We start from the raw sequence: 16,358 nt of genomic DNA, 5'->3' as shown, positions 1-16,358 counted from the left end.
TAGACTAGACGAGACGAACCTCCAGCCGAGCGGGCTCGCTTCCCCCTCCACCGTCATCTCCCAGCGTCCTCATGCGCACTCTGCCCTCATGTCCTTCACCTTCAAATGGCCCCGCTTCTCCGACCAGTTTCACACAAATGCCATACAAATGCTCGAATCTGCCCTCAACAAGGGCAACAAGCCTCCCGTCATTGCCGATAGGATTGAGGTAGTCGAGCTTGAGATGGGCACACAGGTGCGTGTTCGGTATATTGCTCTTATTGGATGCTCATAGTGCTCTCAGCCGCCTGAGCTCGAGATTCGAGACATCGGAGAGTTGACTATGGACCAATTCCGCGGAATCTTCCGATTGACGTATGCCGGGGATGCGCATATCGTCCTCAGGACGAAGGTCCAGGTGCGTCTATTCCGCTACTTTGACTTCAACATTGCTCTCATTGCATGCAGGCAAACCCCTTGAACCACAAACAACCGGACATTCACCTCCTTGGCGGTTCGCGAGGCATGCTTGCGGCCAAGCATCCACTCGTGGTGCCCATGCTCCTTCGACTCTCCCAGTTTCGTCTCAACTCTTACGTCGTCCTCGTCGTCTCGCGCCAGAAGGGCATCACCCTGGTCTTCAAGACGGACCCGTTGGAGAACGTCGACATCAACAGCACATTTGACTCCATTGCCGTCATCCAGAAGTTCATCCAGCGCGAGATAGAGGGCCAACTCCGTCAAATGTTCCGTGAAGATCTTCCAGGTATCATCCACCGTCTCAGCCAGCAGTGGGTCAAGGCCAAGGTCGAGGCTCCCTACTTGAGCACTGATCTCCCCACCACCGCGGTGCGCTCACGCAAGTTCGAAACGGCGTCCAACCCAGATCCGTCCTTCTATCGCATTCCCCGCATGCCTCCGCCTGGCTTTGCCCACAGCATTCCGATCCGTCCTGCATCTGCGATACCCTTCATTCGACCTCGATCTCCTTCCGCCCGTTCAGTGTCTAGCGCAGGAAAGCGGCCCGCTAGCTCCGTCATCACTTCTCCCATCACCCGCGCGCCTTCGCAGCGGCCGAGTCCTTTGAATCCACAGGCAGACGGGCCAACCTCGTTCCCGGAAATCGAGCACTACGACCCGACTTACGGTCTGCGGCCTGACGGGGTCCCTTCAAAGGGGACATTCAACAACCTCCGCAGTCTCTTCAGCCATAACAAAGGTCTTGCCGACCTGGCAGAGGAGGCTAGTGAGACCGATTCCGTGGACGACAACCGCTCCTTCGACCCTGGCACATGGGAGGATTTCATGTCCGACGGCGGGAACATCGGCCCGTCTGTCTCCGAAGCAGGTGACGTCACGGCATACGAGACCGTCCCTGCGGTCGGGGGCGGGACGATCACTCGTCCGCGGGTCTACCACAGCCAGTCCCAGATACACGCCCCATCGGTAGACGGCATGTCCAACGCCCCCTCAACGTCGCGAGCGCCCATCATCACCCGCACCTCGTCTCTCCAGTCGCTCGCAAGAACACCCTCACGACCTGGATCACTTTATAACCCGTATTTTGCCGGCATGACGCCCCTATACGAATCTGTGCCCGAGGCATATCCCCATTCTCAACCTTACTACGCCGACTCCTCAGCGACGCCTATGCGGCGGTCGACCTCGATTCCGCCCGTCCCTCCCTTAGACCATTCTCCATATCACCGCCCCAGCAGTCCCTCTAGCCTCCAGACACAACCCTCCCGCTCCTCCGACATGACCAATTCTGTCCCAACTCCTCCGCCACCCGACGTCGACGACGCCCCGAGCGTGAGCGTGCGAATGACGCGTCCGCGACGTCTCTCTGCGACCTCGTCGAACCTGGATGCCTTCTCTGCCGCAAGCTCGCTCGGTCCCCATACGGACCCGAAGATCGTCCTCCGGCCGACGCTCAACGGGAGCATACACAAGCTCTCGACGCTCTCGCACTCAAATCACACCCTCTCCCCCTACACCCGCACCGTCGAGCACTTCACCGTCCGCTCTGTCCCTCCCCGCGAGGCGGCCGCTGGCCTCACCCCTAGCGTCGAGCACAAGCCCGTTCGCGCACGCCGGAAGCGGTTGCACCGGCTGGGAGGTGCGAAGGCCAAGCCGCCTGCGACCCCGTCCCCGCTCGACGACGAAGACGAAGATGATCTTCATCGACAACACGACCACCATCACGACCACGACCGTCGTCCCCATCGACATCTGCACGACGTGGACGACGATGACGGGAGCGTGGCATCGAACTTCGACGCGTCGGAGATGGACCGCTACTTCCGCGCGCGCGACGACCTCATCCCCCGCTATCCGAACCTGCACCCCTCGCACGTCCGCAGACGAGTGCCCCATCCCCCGTGATCTTCATTTGTCAGTGTCGTGCCTATGCTATCGGCTCGTCATCCTCTCCCTCGGGGTTCGGCCTCGGTCTCGGTCGGGTAGCAACGCGGGTCAGATCCGATCTTCTCTACGCTTACCTCCTCGCCGTTACCGGTTACGTACCCGCCTACTTCACGGAGCCTCCACCCCCACTCTTCCAACCTCTTCCCCTCATCCGACGTCATGCGTTCCTGTTCCTGGCCGCGCGCCATCCCATTCTATAGGACCTCACTTGATAGTTCTTGTACTGTAGTCCGCGCCGCCGCCGTAATTTGCAAATGTAGACCACGTTCACTCCAGTCTCTCGTAAGACCGAGTCGCGCGCGCCGCGACGCGTACGCGGGCGTGGGTGTGGTCGACGGGCGTCTAAGATCGCGTCTCCGAGTCGTGTTCCAGATCTCACGCGGCAGGCACCGAGGGTGCGTCTGCCTCTCGCCGTGCGGCCGACGGTTGTCCTCGACTCCTCGTCCGTGGAAGGTGGGGCGACGACGGATCAGACGGGGCTGAACGCCGGCCCGAGCGGGAAGCTTGCGTCCGGGGAAAACTGCATTCCGACAGGCATATTCATCGCCACTCCGGCGGGGACGGGGGTAGGGACAGCCAGGGGATCTAACGTAGGCGAGGGTTGGCTCGCGCTCTCGAAGTCCTATCTCGACGCGAGTGGTATATCGGTACAGAGCAAACGTCCGCGTCGTGAGAAGCGGCATGGTAAAAGCAAGTCGCGAAAAAAAAGTGCAATCAGCGAAAAAAGCGGGTCACGCGGCCAGCGCGACACCTACGTCCACATGCATGCTCGGGAGCCTGCTTGTGTTCGCGCGCGCCGAGGCCTGGCGGAGCTGCCGGAAGTCGTTGTTCAGGTACGTCTTCGTCAGCCCCGTCGCCGCCGGGCTGCGCAGGAGCGTCGGGGGCGAGACCGTCACGAGCGCGAAGACGTCCTGGTTGAGCGCGCGGCGCGCCGACGGTGGCGTCGTCGGCGCGGGCGTCGCTTGTCGGAGCAGCCCGTCGAGGGCGTGCATGGAGAGTGCGACAGCGTCCGGGAGCACCGTGGAGGGTAGGGCCGGCTTGACGTCCCCCGAGGCGAAGACAAGTCGGCGGGAGACGGTGTCGAGTCGTTCGGTGAACTCGGGGGGCAACGCGGCGTTGAGGGTCTCGCGGAAGGAGATGAAGGTGTCGGATGGGACGGTGCGGAGCTCGGCCATTCGAGGGATGGTGTTGGAGGTTCCGGCCATCCACTCGAGGAGGGAGACGAGCGAGTCCGCGGTGACATCGTCCACCGAGACGGGATTCTCCGCGAGGTGGAGGAGTAGTCGTCCGATCTCGCCCGTGACAATGAAGGGGTTCATGTACGATGGAGTGATGGTCTTGATTATGGTTATGGACGTGCCGAGGCACCGCTCGAGGGCTGAGGGATCCGCTGTGGACGTTTGGAGCGAGCGCCAGAGGCAGAGAACAATAGCCAGGCGCATTGGGTTGTCGAAACCTTCGTAGCCGCTAGAAAGCTCTTCTGCAATCTCGCCGACGTGAGGAGGCGTGAGGGCAAGCTCCAGAATGGCAATGAGAGATGTTGCGAGAAGGTGATGGGCGTCTTCTGAGGATGTCAGTCCGTCGAGGACCCAAGCTGTTGATGAGGCTTGCATGAGGTCTCGGAGGAACCGGAAGAATAGCGACACTTGAGCTTGTATGACCAGACTTCTCGGCTCCGACAAGCTGTCGTCTGCGAGGGCTTGAACGGCGGTCGAGATGTCTTTAATTTCCTCCATCAGCAACCATTCTCCAATCCCGATGACGCCCTGGTCCAGGTCTGCTAGGCGCTTGAAGAAGTACACCTTGTTCTCCGTGTCGAGCGTTCGACAGAACGAGGACAATTCGTGAAGAAGGCTGGGGATGACGCGCTGGACCCAGAACGTCCGCTGGGGATCTGTGCATTCCTGGGGTGGAAGTACGTAGTTGAGGAGCCAGAAGACTTGGATGAGACGGTGCGTCGGATCGAGGTCGCTATGTAACCCATGATGCAGCAGGACGCGTAGCACGGTTTGTGCGCTCGGTTTGGCGTCCGAGGACCCCGCGTGCTGTTCGGCGAGCCCACGAACGAGGTCGATGCAGGTGCGACGCGCCTCTTGTGATGCCAACACGACAAGAGGCGATTGAGAGTACTGCATCTCTGCGGCATCTGTGCATGCGAACACGTCCGCCGCGTCGGTTGTCAAGGTACGCAGAAGACGCGAAGGGAGAGGATGGTTGGGGACGAGGCGTAGGAGGAGTCGCTGGAGGTCGTCTGCTGTGGCGAAGAGTTGTGCGAGCACTTCTTGCTGCCTCGGGGGAGGTGGATGGCGGATAGAGAACCTCGTACGAATTTCTTCAGCGATAGGACCCAGTAAGTCGCATAGGATAGTCACGAAGCTGCAGCCTGCCTCATCCCAGAACTGATCCAGGACCTCTGATTCGTCGTCTTCATCAAGTTCCCATGACATGTAGGCCAGCGAAACTCGTAGGAGTCGAAGGGATTCATAGGTGGGAGGCCGCTGTATTGGCTCTGAGAGTTTCGCAGCGACGGCGTAGAACTCGTCCTGAGCGAGGTCGGCGGCGTGATACAATGCTTTCCTTTCCTCTTCCGTGATGAAGGTTGTAGGCTTCTTGACTTTCATGATGCAATTGGTAAAGTTTGAGATGAGGAAATTGCTCGGTTCCCGTGCGAGGTCGACAAGAATGTGTTCGGTGTCAATCGCTGCCTGGTCTGGAGGATCACAGTTGATCATGCATTCCAATCGGAACGCCATCTGCCGCAGCATGAGTAAATGGTTGAGAATCTAAATGTAAACACGCATCAGAAGTGGAGACTGCGTAACAAGCATTCGCACATACCTCTCGGTAACCTTCCGCGTTCTGCCAAAACCTTAAGATGCCGAATATGCGTGAACGGCAGGGAGGGTCCGGTAGGCTGTCTGACCAAGAATAAACAGCGAGCACAGAAGCGACTCCGATAAAGGCCCTGGTGAACGCAATGAACTCGTCTTGGGAAGGGGGGTTGCCCGGTGCTCGAGAGGAGAACAGCCGAGGTAGTGTGACGGGGACCACAGGATTTTCCGCAAGCCCGGCGACCAAATCCTGATGAGAGACCATTGACTCCAGCCAGATACCAAAAGACTGTTCCTCAGTCCCAATGTCCTTCATGAGGCCAGCAGCAGCTATGAAGTCGCCTTGTGTGTTGGAGAAGGTGTCTTCAAGGGTTGTCCATCCACAGATCCTCGTAGAAAGCTTCTTGGCATCTTTGCGCAATTTGCGTTCGTTGTTCGGGTCGACAGAGACAACCCTAAGCAGTTCATGAAACCAGTCTGCGTTGAGCCGTCTTGAGATGTCGGGGTTGGCCGCCGCATATAGTAACTTCTTCAGAGTCATTTCATCTTCCAAGGCACTGCGGCCGAATATTGCACGCAGATCGATTGCATCCTACACCCCCAGTTAGGGATCACGCGCTTTGAGCAGCCTACTCAGACTCACCAACAAGCTAGTAGCCAGCGCAGGATGTTGAGATGCGGAATTGCATATCAACCCCGCAACAAGGAAGGCTTGGCTAGTGTCCTGGTCCTAAAGTGACCATAGCGTCATCAATCAGTGTATTGTAACAGTAGTGTTCGGCACATACGCTGACGTTGATGCAGCCCGCAACCTTCTCGGCGAAGCGGGACACGACTTCAGAGGATATGTCATCAGACACTGGGCGTTTTGTCATATCAAGTGCTTTCTCCAAGTCGAACTCCGGTACGTCCTCGTCTAGATCAGAATGTATGTGAGGGAATTCGGGAAGGTCCCACTCGTCGTTGTGAGGCTTGAGGCAAAAGAGCAGACGGATGGCTAGTTCAAGATCAGGGGCGTCCGGTATGAGCTTCAGAAGTTTTCGCGCTAGTTGTGTTGGGTCGCGGGAGTTGGCGGGATCAAGAGCGGGCGGCAGCGGAGAGGAGCTGAGAGAGGGGAGTGGACGAGGCTCGTACGTCTTGGGAGCAGCAGGCAGTTCCGAGGCCACCTCTCCGTAGATAGCCATAGAGATTGACTCGAAAGCACCTTTGATGATCATAAGACGCGTAGCGGACTGGGATGACGCGTCCTTGAGTTGAGAGATTGTGACGAGTTGGTGGGGACTGCGCACCTCAGGACCCATGTTAACCACGAAGTCTCTCTGACCGCCGGTGTACGCAAGAGATGTCGGGACAAGCACATTGGAAGGTTTTGGCTTCTCCGTCGCGTTAGGATTTGCTACTGGATGTGCGTTGAAGTACACCTGAAGGAAGAACTCCTGCGGCTCTGTGCGACTGCATACACCTGTGAGCTGCAGAGTATAAATCAAAAGCACAGCTGTACGGACCTGACAACATCTGGGCACTTCACAAATGGCTTGCAGTCCGTAGGAAATATCCTTATGGTGTGGACGCGTACAGCAGCCGAGAACCGAATGGCCGCGAGTCCGCCCTCGGCGGAGGGTTCGAGCGTGCAGTAGTGTAGCAAACCCATTGCTACAGAGACATCCAAGGGAAACCGGAGGGACAGAAGAGAGAGCGGGTAAAGGAATTAGTCCCGGTGCGTGCAGCGAGGGAGCGGGCGGAGGAAGGATGAGAGGGTGGGACGGAGTGGGCAGCTCGGAGGGCGCGGCCAAGGATCGTGCGCTCGAATCTGGAGTCGTAGCCGGAGCTCGCTCACAGCTCTGGGCGCCTGGTCCGGATGCCAGTAGCCGCGTACCTCGGTGTACCTCAGCACAAGGCCACGACGACTCTTCCTCCGCCACCCTCTCATCACGCCACTTTCTTCTCGTCGCCCTCGTCTCCTCCTACTGCTTCTGCCGCTTCTTTGTGTGTTTCTGTTCAACGTCATGTCCTCTCCGTCCAAGACGTCGACGAGGAAGGTCAGCCCCGGACTCTCTGTCCGTGTGGGCCGCGAAAGGAAAGGCAGCATCGTCAAGGTCGAGAAGCTCGGCGAGGAGTCTCAGGCGGATGTGCTTGACCAGGGCATGTACGACAACCTGAATGCCGAATGGGTCAACCGTAAAGGTGCGTTGTTTCTCTTCGGGCTGCCGCCACTGCCTCTCATTCATCGAGGTTCGCGCGTGTACAGGAGCGTGGCTCATCCACTTCGTGCTCATCGCTGTCGGTAAGATCGTCATTGACACCATCCCTGGCATGCCCCAAGAGGTTAGCTGGACGTTGGTCAATCTTATCTATCTCGGAGTGAGTGTCTTCTCCGTGAATGAACTGCCCTCCCTCGTCAATGCTTCGGTGCTTCGCATCTGGGCAAGCGCCTATGCTAATACATGCTCACCCTTCTAGTTCTCCTACCTCATGTTCCACTACGTAACTGGAATCCCATTCCATTCTGACCTCCACGGAGGCGTTTACGACAACATGACCCTTTGGGAGCAAATTGACAACGGCGCGCAATACACCCCCGCGAAGAAATGGCTCTTCATTGTACCCATTACTGTGTGAGCTCTCTTCTTGTACCGCATGCGTTTGATCATGGCTGACTTACCATATATGCGTCTGTAGCTTCCTTGCCTCCACTCATTACACGCACTACGACCCCTGGCTGTTCGCCGTTAATCTTTCCGCCCTGGTATTCGTCCTCATTCCCAAGCTACCCGCGGTGAGTACCTCACATCACCTTGCGTGTCATCCTCGGAATGCGTCTCTGACTCAGTGCTGCTTAGTTCCATCGGTACCGTGTGCGCTTCATGGTCCCGGAAGACGCATCCGGCCTTGGCACGCCGCTCACTTCTTCCTTCCCGCCCTCCGGAGCTTCCACGCCCATGCGTACGAACATGCACGCCCCACCAATCAACATTACGGAGGTTGAATCGAGGCTATGACACTACTCATCACTCTTGCTAGATTTGGTCTCGTAGACACCCAATGTCCTCGCTATCACATGTCATATATATTGCTCCACACGGCTTGCCTGCATCGTCTCTCGTCATCTACGTCCGTACTCATACTCAGATGTTACAAGGCCTCAGGGCCATTCTAATAGGCTCTCGTTTACGTCTAAAGACAAAGCACTTCTATTTCTACATAGTCGGGTCCTGATTCCGGTCGGGCTGCGCAGCATCGACGACTTGCTAATTTTTTTTTCGGGTGACAAAGTTTATGATGACTGCGCAGTCTCTCGGATCATCTGCCCATACTGCTGCAGCCGTAACCTGCACCCTCTCGTCAGCCAAGATCACTGCGCTGTGAAATAGCGAACCACTCACAGGTTCCGGAGAAGCATCATAATCGTCACCTTCCCAATCGTGGGGAGATAAATGGACGCCTGCGAAGCCCAAGCCCCGACAAGCCCAGGTGGTCAGCGCTCGCGCAAAGCCCATCGCGGCGCGACGTACCCGGTCCCGCACGTCCGCCTCGAAGTTCTTGTCCGCAGCGACGTTCACCGCGACGCATCCGTCCTTGAGCGCCGCGGTCCGTACCTTGTAGTCGCGGCTCGGCACGGCGGAGACGACGACGTCGGAGTGCTTGAGGACCTCGTCGAGGCCCAGCGTCGCGGGGCCCGCGACGTGCCGGGTGTGGAACTCGCGCGCCGCGGCGGTCTGCGGCCGCTTCGTGTACTCCTGGATCGAGTCGATGTCCACGGAGAAGACACGCGCGCCGTCGTTCGCGAGCAGTGCGGCGAGCGGGCGGCCGACAACTTCGGACCTGGGGGCGCGGGCGGGCAGAGGTCAGCTTCGGCGGGTATCCAATGGCAGTGCGGCGAGCAGATGCAAAAATCATGAGATGTAGGTTCTTAGTTCCCATTCGTCAACGTGCATGTAATTTCACAATGCATGCGCCGGGGAGATGACTGGCAATATGCATTATGTGGGCGTGGAGTGAACGTGAACGTGTGCGAGGAAAGGGAGGTTGGCCAGAATCGATTTGGAAAGCGAGGACAGACCTGTTGATCACAGTGATGGTCTTGCCGTAAGCGCGGTCACCGTACGGGAGCAACTTGTTGTACACCCCGGTGTACTCGAGGACCTTGACGATTGCAAGGGGGGTGCAGGGAAGGATAGACTTCACGTAGCCTGGCGGAGGTTGATCGTCCGCTACATTGAGATGACCGGATGCGGACGCGTTGAGCAACGAGGATGCCAGAGTCTCTGGCTTCAGGAAGCGAATGCTGGTCGGTTCAGAAATGTCAGCAATGTTACTTGTTCTAGGGTCAGGGGGGACGAACTTATGATAGAGATTGTAATGCCATTTCGCGTGAAGGCCCTCGACATCCTTCAGAGGGGAGACGACCTGTATATATGGGTCAGACCATCGCTCCAAAGCCTATCTGACCTAGCTTGACCTGCTGGAGGTAGTGATCCTATCACAGCAGCATTTTCAGACATGGGACACGGAGAAAATTATGCAGAGGCGTACCTGCTGCGCCCCGAAGACGGGGTAATATACCTGGGCATAGAGATCCTCAACGGTCCTGAACACAGACACTTGAAGACAAACGCACCATGATCCCGTCCACAGTATCGTCCTCGTTCGCCTCAATGATCGCCTCCTCCGCCCCCTCGCCAGCTTGAAGCGATGCGTCTGCTGCCTGCCCGACTCGCCTCAGCTCGAACGCAACCCCCAGTGCCTCGCACTGCTTCCTCGTGAACTCCGCATAGAACTTGCTCGGCTCCGCCGCGGTCGACAGGATGCCCACCAGCTTGGGTGGGCGGGGCGCTGCAGCGAGCGTAGCTTTGATCTCGGCACGGAATCCGTCCGCGATCGCGTCCGACTTGAGGAGGACGCCCTTGCCCTCGGTCGTGGCCATGCTTGAGGAGAGACGGGAGAAAGAGTCACGGAGAACGTGTCGGGGCAGAAACACGATAGTCAGCGCAGTCAGAGCAAGAAGAACCAATGAGATTTTGCAAGTCGGTCTCATCTGGCAGACCTCTCGCCGTCGGCATGACTCGAAAGGTGGCGGAGGAAAGCAAAAATCGCGATCACATGACATCGGTCTGCAGGCGCGTTTGTCGTAAAACATATCGCACGCTAGGCGAGTCGCGTCTTCCTCACCTGTGGACTGAACAAAATGCAGCAATCTAATACAAGGAACCCATCGCCTACCCATACCGATGTGACAGAGGGTGGTACAAGCAACAATCCCCTCGCCTTTTACTAGGGGATTCCGTGTGCCACCCTCAACTTGATGTCATATACGAATTTTTCAGTCTCCTTGAACCTCGAGTTCATTGTGGATATCTTCTTTTTGGTTAGGTGCTGACAGATTATATATGCAAGACGCAGCGCAGAATGCTGAATGTGATATCACAAAGTACATGGTATGCATGACGTTTGTACGTCCCAAGATGCAATATACAACAAGTCTAGATCCTTGTAGGGTATAACGACCGCGCGGAGCCGTGTCCACATGTCAGAGCACAACATAGCAAGTTCCAATGTCCGCTGTCTTCACCATTCCACGCCTTTCGGGCTGTCCACTGGGCCCTCGATCTTCGACTCTTCCGCCTCGGATACAACCCAGCATCCCGGTCCACCCAACATCCGGTCCTCCCAATCCCTCTGCATCCGGACGCCCCAAACCGGCTTGCGCATCCAGCTCCGCTCGAGGACGACCATGCGCATGCCCCGCACGCGCTTGCACGTCCGCTCGAGCTCGCGCAGCAGGCCGAGCATGCCCGTCCACTTGCGCGCGACCTCGGGTCCCGCCTCCTCGTCGAAGCGCGGCTGGACGGCGGAGATCACGAGGAAGCGGAGGTTGGGGAACGTCGCGCCGTCTGGAACGACCGGCCCCGCCCGCGAGGCCGCGTCTCCTGGCGCCCTGATGCGTTCGCGGAGGGGAAGCGGGGCGGGGACGCCGAGCATCGCGGCGAGCACGTCCGAAAGGGCGTCTTCGGTGTACGTGACCCCGGAGAGACGGAGGTGGGTGAGCGACGTCGAGGCGAGGTCAGGGAGGCGGCGGAGGATGGTCTGGAAGGACATGTCCGAGTCCGTCAGGATGACATGCAGCCGCTTCAAGGAGGGACACAGAGGTCGGTGGACGTTGGCCTCGATGGACTCCCCGCCGAGCAAGAGGCTATCGAGCACGGGATGTTCCGCTAAGGGATGGTTCCAGACACTGAGCTCTTGCAACTTGGGGAAGTGTTGGAATAGAGGAATAGGCGTGGAAAGCTTGTGATAAGCTATGCTCAAGGTCCGGAGATGACGCGCGGCCAGCGCGAGGACCGCGGCAGTACCTCGCCCGTCGCGAATATCCTGGTTGTGTAGGAGGCTTTGGAAGAGACCCTGGCGAGCGATTGTGAGGTCCTCCAGGGCGATGTGGCGCTCAATATCGGACAGATGTGGTTTGTAGAAGAAGTTCCGAATCTTGCACTCCCTCGGGTCTCTGTGGGAGCGGAGGAAGATGGCTGACCGGGTTATAGTCCTGAACTGAACCGAGTGGAGCCTGCATTCGTGGGACTGTTCATGGAAAAACCTGCTGGTGAGGGCGAGAGCGCGGCCGGTAGCCCCACCGTCGGTGCATGCGTAGGAGAGGATATCATGCCATATTTCAGGAGGAAGGCGCTCGAGATGGCGTGTGGTGGGATGCATCGCACACGATCTGAGAAAATTCGATGGATGAGGAGACTGCGGTGGATGTGAGGGTGGTTGGGACCCACTTGGAAAGCGGCTGGCGATGGAAGTACATGGCAAGCGGAGATGCGGACTGGAATGCGAGATGGCTCTGGCCGAACTCACCATAAATACGGGGGCGGGAAGAAAGAAGAGTGGTGGTCGTGGGGGAGGAGGACCCACGCGGCCCTTGCACGCCTTGGACGCCAGTCAGGTCCTAGGCGGAGAACTTTGACCGATAGTGGGTGCGGCCAAGGGAAGCCGGAGACGACGGGGAACACGGGCTGCGTATATGGAGGGGTGAAAGTGGAGCAAAGCAAGGTGGCCGTCGAGGCACAGAGGAACGAGGAGGCGGACAGGTCCTGGGCTGCGGCACCTTTGTGCCACAAACGCGTCTCTGCCCGGTACCCTCCACGTGCCTCGACTACGGGTAACCAGTCCGACACGCAGGCGCCCAAAGTTCCGAGTCACACCGTATGGGCTACCGTCACCTTCTCTCAAACACCGTGTACGCGGTATCAAATGGAATACATAGTTTTGCACGGCCATATGCGAACTTTACTTCGGACAAGTGCAACGTTGAATGAAGGTTGACTTGATCTGTCTGCCAGATTGTTGCAACATGGCCCGCAGTCACTGCCGCTGTTACTATCTGTACGGCGAAGACTGCTTTCGACCACCACTTCCCTTGCTTTTATAGCATCTTGATCTCGTCGTCATAGTAAGGTCAGCCTCCCTTGTCCTCATTATGGTGGCAAATACATGCATCACGACATAAACTGGCCAGCCCCGCCGGTTACAATATTAGTCGACCCAGAGCTCAATATTCAATATTCAATATCAATGCCAGTCTCCTTGGGCCCGCATCAATATCCGGCCCGGTTCGCCTCTCGTCTACTCCGAAGCCCAAATCTACATTTGCTTCTACACCTAACCTAGACGGTGGTCTCCACTGCTACTTTCCCCTTTCCCGCTTCGGCTATGCTCGTCTGGTCTAGTACTACCACCCTCGGCGGCATGCTGGTGCCCATATTGTGCTCATTTTCACAAGCTCCCTCGTTTGAAAAGTCTCGCACCGCAGTCGACTCGCCATGTCACATCTGCGCAATGTGTGCATGAGCACCCATCAGCGATTCCGCTTTCCCATGCAATTGTATTGCGAGTCGGTTCAATTTGTAGATTGATAAGAATGCGGTCACCCCGTTGATCGCCTCAGAGGGTGGGCGCGGCGAGCACACACACCTGTTGTATGTATAGACGAATCATCCATCGACTCGCGTGATACAGATTAGGCGAGCATGGTATGTAGCTTGACTTGACTTGTTCCACGCCAATACATCGAGCATGAGTAAACGCCAGTATCTACTAACAAAAATCAAGGTCCGTGAGCGCTGCAAAATGAAGCTAGCATCCCTGTGTCATGAGCCGGGTCGATGAACCCATACTCCTTCACACCGTCCACCGCAAACACCTGCTTCGGAAGACGGCACGGATACCGTGCCTCACCAACACGTCCTGCCCAGTCGAAGCCGATAATCCTCACTTTATCCTTCGCATTTTCTTCCCACCCCGGGAGCAACAACACGTTGTGCCCGTGCACATACCCAAGCACCATCTTACCAGCGTGCAACAGCCCGATCGCCCGTGTCACCTCGGGGAGAGCGGCGTTCTGCTGATGCGAGCAAAACGCCACAACGCCCTCAACGTATTCCATGACCACCATCTTGTGACCGTGGTACCGAGGCTCTTCCACCCATACGTCGCCGCAATACAGCAGTTGCGGTGCCAGCTTCGCGTCCGCGAGAAGGCGGTGTGCGTCCGCGCCGTAGTGGCTGACGAACTTGACGACCACGTCGCGGTGCCCCGGCTCGTCCGCATCGATGCGGGCACGGAAGACGGTCGCGCTTCCGTCGGTGCTGTTGAGCATGCCGACGTATGTGAATGCGACGACGCGACCGCCAGCGTCGCGGAAGCGGGTCGCGAGAGGGAAGAAACGGGCCGTTTCGGACTCGGGCGTCGGGAGGGGTCCGAGGGTGGCGTAGAAGGCGCGCAAAGACTCCAGCCCACGCGCGAGGGCGTAAAGAACACGCGCGTTCTCCAGTAACACGGCATCGTCTAGGGGGTGATCCCGTGCGAGCCATAGGTCTCGCGTCAAGCGTTGCACAATGGGCTGCCTTGCAATGGTCGCGCCAAAAATGGACATCCGTGGACCAGCGATGCCAATCAGAAATGAGGGCACTGAGCAGCTGTGGCTGATGATCTGCGCATGATGCGCGTCGGTGTGAGCACGCGATGGGTGAGGCTGGATGCACGTACTTTGGGCGGGCTCCGATAGTAGTCGATGTACGTGCTTTGTGCGATGCGTCCGCCGTACCCGTCTTCGATGTCGAGCTCAATTACAGTCAACACGGCGGTATCCGAGCACGGCGGAGGAGCAGTGACGGTGATAGTGTTGCAACAGAATCCTAGCTCAACAGGCAAGCCCAAGATGCTGGAGAGAACTGGAAAAACTTCGTCATGGAGTGTGACGTGATCGAGAGGGAGAGCAGAGCAAAGGTGCATCAACTCTCCAGTGCGCCTGACAATTTCTTCTGGAACAGGAAGATCGAGGGAACTAGACAAGGCGACGAAGGTGGAAAACGAGGGGATGATGACCTCGAGCGGCGGAGAAACTGGCAGACAGACAGCGTCAGTGTTGGGGTGCTTTCCGTCGAGGACTACACTCGCACCGCGTTGAACCGAGTCGCTATGCTGTGAGTCTTGAGATGGTGTGCCACCACCAACACCAAAGGCAGATTATACGAATGTCAGCATGATGCCAACGGTTACGCGCATACCACGCACTCTGCATCGTCTGGCCCGGCATGCTATGGCTACCCTCGTGTTCTTCTTCAAGAGGATGTCCACTGACCGCAGCGGATCGTCTGATCTCATCCCTTGTGAGCCGTTCCATTGGAAGGACCTCAGCGATCAGAGCGCATGTGCCGCTTGGAGGCTGTGATTCGGTGGTATTAAGGATGGACCCGATGTTGCATCCACCGCCTGGTCTCGACATCAACCTAGTAAGCTTGACACAAAATTCCTCGAAGCGAGAGCCGTGCTCGCTTAGGAGACATTGTAATTGCTCTTCGTCCTGGGCGTACAAGGGCTCCTTTGGCTATGGGCACAACATGACTCTCATCGCTGGTCGACTAGACTCGAGGGATGGAAGACATACCTTCCAAATCTCCAGACCAGATGATCTGAAATCTACGTTCGTTGTACGCGCTGCGGCCGAGAGGACATAGAGATAGACGGCTTTAGACACGATGCAAACCGAGGCGAGCCGAGGTTGAATGGGGAATCTTCTGTCAACAACGAAGAGGGGAATATGGAGAGTGGAAGAGGACGCCATCGGGCGGTCTTGTAGAAAAAAGCGTGCCGTGAACTTGATGGTTTATGTACGCGGTGGTGAAAGGGGAAGCGGATGATGAAGAATGCTTAAGAGCGCCGACGTACTATGTAGATTGCTCCGCCCATTCGCGGGCACGTATCCCCGTGCTCTCACCCCTCAAGGTGTCATATGACATACACCCACGTCAGTTGGTAGGCTCAATCATCTAGTCTCTTTCGTCGTCTAGTCCGGATGCTGCTCGAGAGAGCACGCGTGTTTCCCCGTGCCCTCCACACCTGGACGGACAGCCGCCCCGGAAAGTTCATGTACGCTTCTGTAGCCTCCATCTCGACATGGTCAATACTCTACCTTGGCGGGGCGGATCGGCATGAAGGTGCGACTGTAGTGATCTCGGATTGTTCCCGGTGTCTAGCGTCGTGGTCCTTCTCATGCTCCTCATTGCAAATATCTCGTCGGTTTTTCTCGTCTCCACAGGTTCTGCCAGTCTTGGCCTCCGTCTCGGTTTCGGGTCTACTGTCTCAGATTCAGCATAGCGTGCAGCTTACCCAGAGATATCTCCCCTACATACACAACGTGTGAACGCACCGTTATCGAAGACAAACGCAAGAGGTGGATGCCGCGTGCTGAGCGCTGCGTCCTTATTCATCGAGCGCTTCGAGGCACAGTCTGCAAGTGCAACAATGCACCGACCCTTGACCTTTTTCTAACCTCTTTCGCCATTTTGCATGACCTCGGTCACTCGCGTACTCACCATCCACCCCCGTTTTCCTTCTCGTCTCGATCAATGCCAGCCTCGTCTGCGGTCATGCAGACCACACCCCCGGGCTCCATATTCCAGTCGGACTAGCAGTGGCGAAGACGCACCTACCCAAGCAGACCACAGCGCAAGCTCCAAGCTTTTTGCAGACGCGGCGAAGGAAGAAGCCGAAGACGTGGACCCCGTCAAGGCTGCCCTCGTCCAGCGGCTCGAGCAGCGAAGCGAGAACTGGACTGGGGACGAG

General features: G+C 57.5%; 6 protein-coding genes across 6 annotated transcripts; 2 read left to right on the top strand and 4 right to left on the bottom strand.

Annotated features, from left to right (window-relative positions):
* Window positions 1-88: 88 nt before the first annotated feature.
* On the top strand, window positions 89-2,364 carry BXZ73DRAFT_102684 (uncharacterized protein; the record flags this gene model as incomplete). The annotated part of the gene is made up of 3 exons (XM_048015320.1): window positions 89-235; window positions 284-397; window positions 448-2,364. The coding sequence occupies 3 exons, from the start codon at window positions 89-91 to the stop codon at window positions 2,362-2,364; spliced, it is 2,178 nt and encodes a 725-aa protein (XP_047876453.1).
* A 773-nt stretch (window positions 2,365-3,137) lies between these two features.
* BXZ73DRAFT_49012 (uncharacterized protein) lies at window positions 3,138-6,888 on the bottom strand (the record flags this gene model as incomplete). Its single annotated transcript, XM_048020165.1, has 6 exons — window positions 3,138-5,189; window positions 5,245-5,829; window positions 5,881-5,967; window positions 6,032-6,469; window positions 6,527-6,689; window positions 6,743-6,888. 6 exons carry the CDS (start codon window positions 6,886-6,888, stop codon window positions 3,138-3,140), a joined length of 3,471 nt encoding a protein of 1,156 aa, XP_047876452.1.
* Window positions 6,889-7,243: 355 nt separating this feature from the next.
* On the top strand, window positions 7,244-8,236 carry BXZ73DRAFT_90789 (Orm1 type endoplasmic reticulum protein; the record flags this gene model as incomplete). The annotated part of the gene is made up of 5 exons (XM_048025757.1): window positions 7,244-7,421; window positions 7,486-7,598; window positions 7,698-7,852; window positions 7,917-8,013; window positions 8,078-8,236. 5 exons carry the CDS (start codon window positions 7,244-7,246, stop codon window positions 8,234-8,236), a joined length of 702 nt encoding a protein of 233 aa, XP_047876451.1.
* A 380-nt stretch (window positions 8,237-8,616) lies between these two features.
* Window positions 8,617-10,161, bottom strand: BXZ73DRAFT_49135 (NAD(P)-binding protein; the record flags this gene model as incomplete). Its single annotated transcript, XM_048020193.1, has 7 exons — window positions 8,617-8,679; window positions 8,750-9,059; window positions 9,298-9,522; window positions 9,580-9,644; window positions 9,697-9,714; window positions 9,771-9,800; window positions 9,856-10,161. The coding sequence occupies 7 exons, from the start codon at window positions 10,159-10,161 to the stop codon at window positions 8,617-8,619; spliced, it is 1,017 nt and encodes a 338-aa protein (XP_047876450.1).
* A 641-nt stretch (window positions 10,162-10,802) lies between these two features.
* On the bottom strand, window positions 10,803-11,942 carry BXZ73DRAFT_90787 (uncharacterized protein; the record flags this gene model as incomplete). The annotated part of the gene is made up of 1 exon (XM_048025756.1): window positions 10,803-11,942. One exon carries the CDS (start codon window positions 11,940-11,942, stop codon window positions 10,803-10,805), a length of 1,140 nt encoding a protein of 379 aa, XP_047876449.1.
* Window positions 11,943-13,338: 1,396 nt separating this feature from the next.
* BXZ73DRAFT_49048 (uncharacterized protein) lies at window positions 13,339-14,702 on the bottom strand (the record flags this gene model as incomplete). The annotated part of the gene is made up of 2 exons (XM_048020174.1): window positions 13,339-14,223; window positions 14,280-14,702. Coding segments are annotated over 2 exons (1,308 nt in total), but the record flags the coding sequence as incomplete, so codon positions are not given.
* Window positions 14,703-16,358: the final 1,656 nt, after the last annotated feature.

Source organism: Epithele typhae, assembly GCF_022376455.1.
Source record: "Epithele typhae strain CBS 203.58 chromosome Unknown BXZ73scaffold_34, whole genome shotgun sequence".
Lineage (NCBI taxonomy): Eukaryota > Fungi > Basidiomycota > Agaricomycetes > Polyporales > Epitheliaceae > Epithele > Epithele typhae.
Note: the sequence above shows the minus strand (reverse complement) of the source record. Positions and strands in the feature narration are given on the sequence as shown.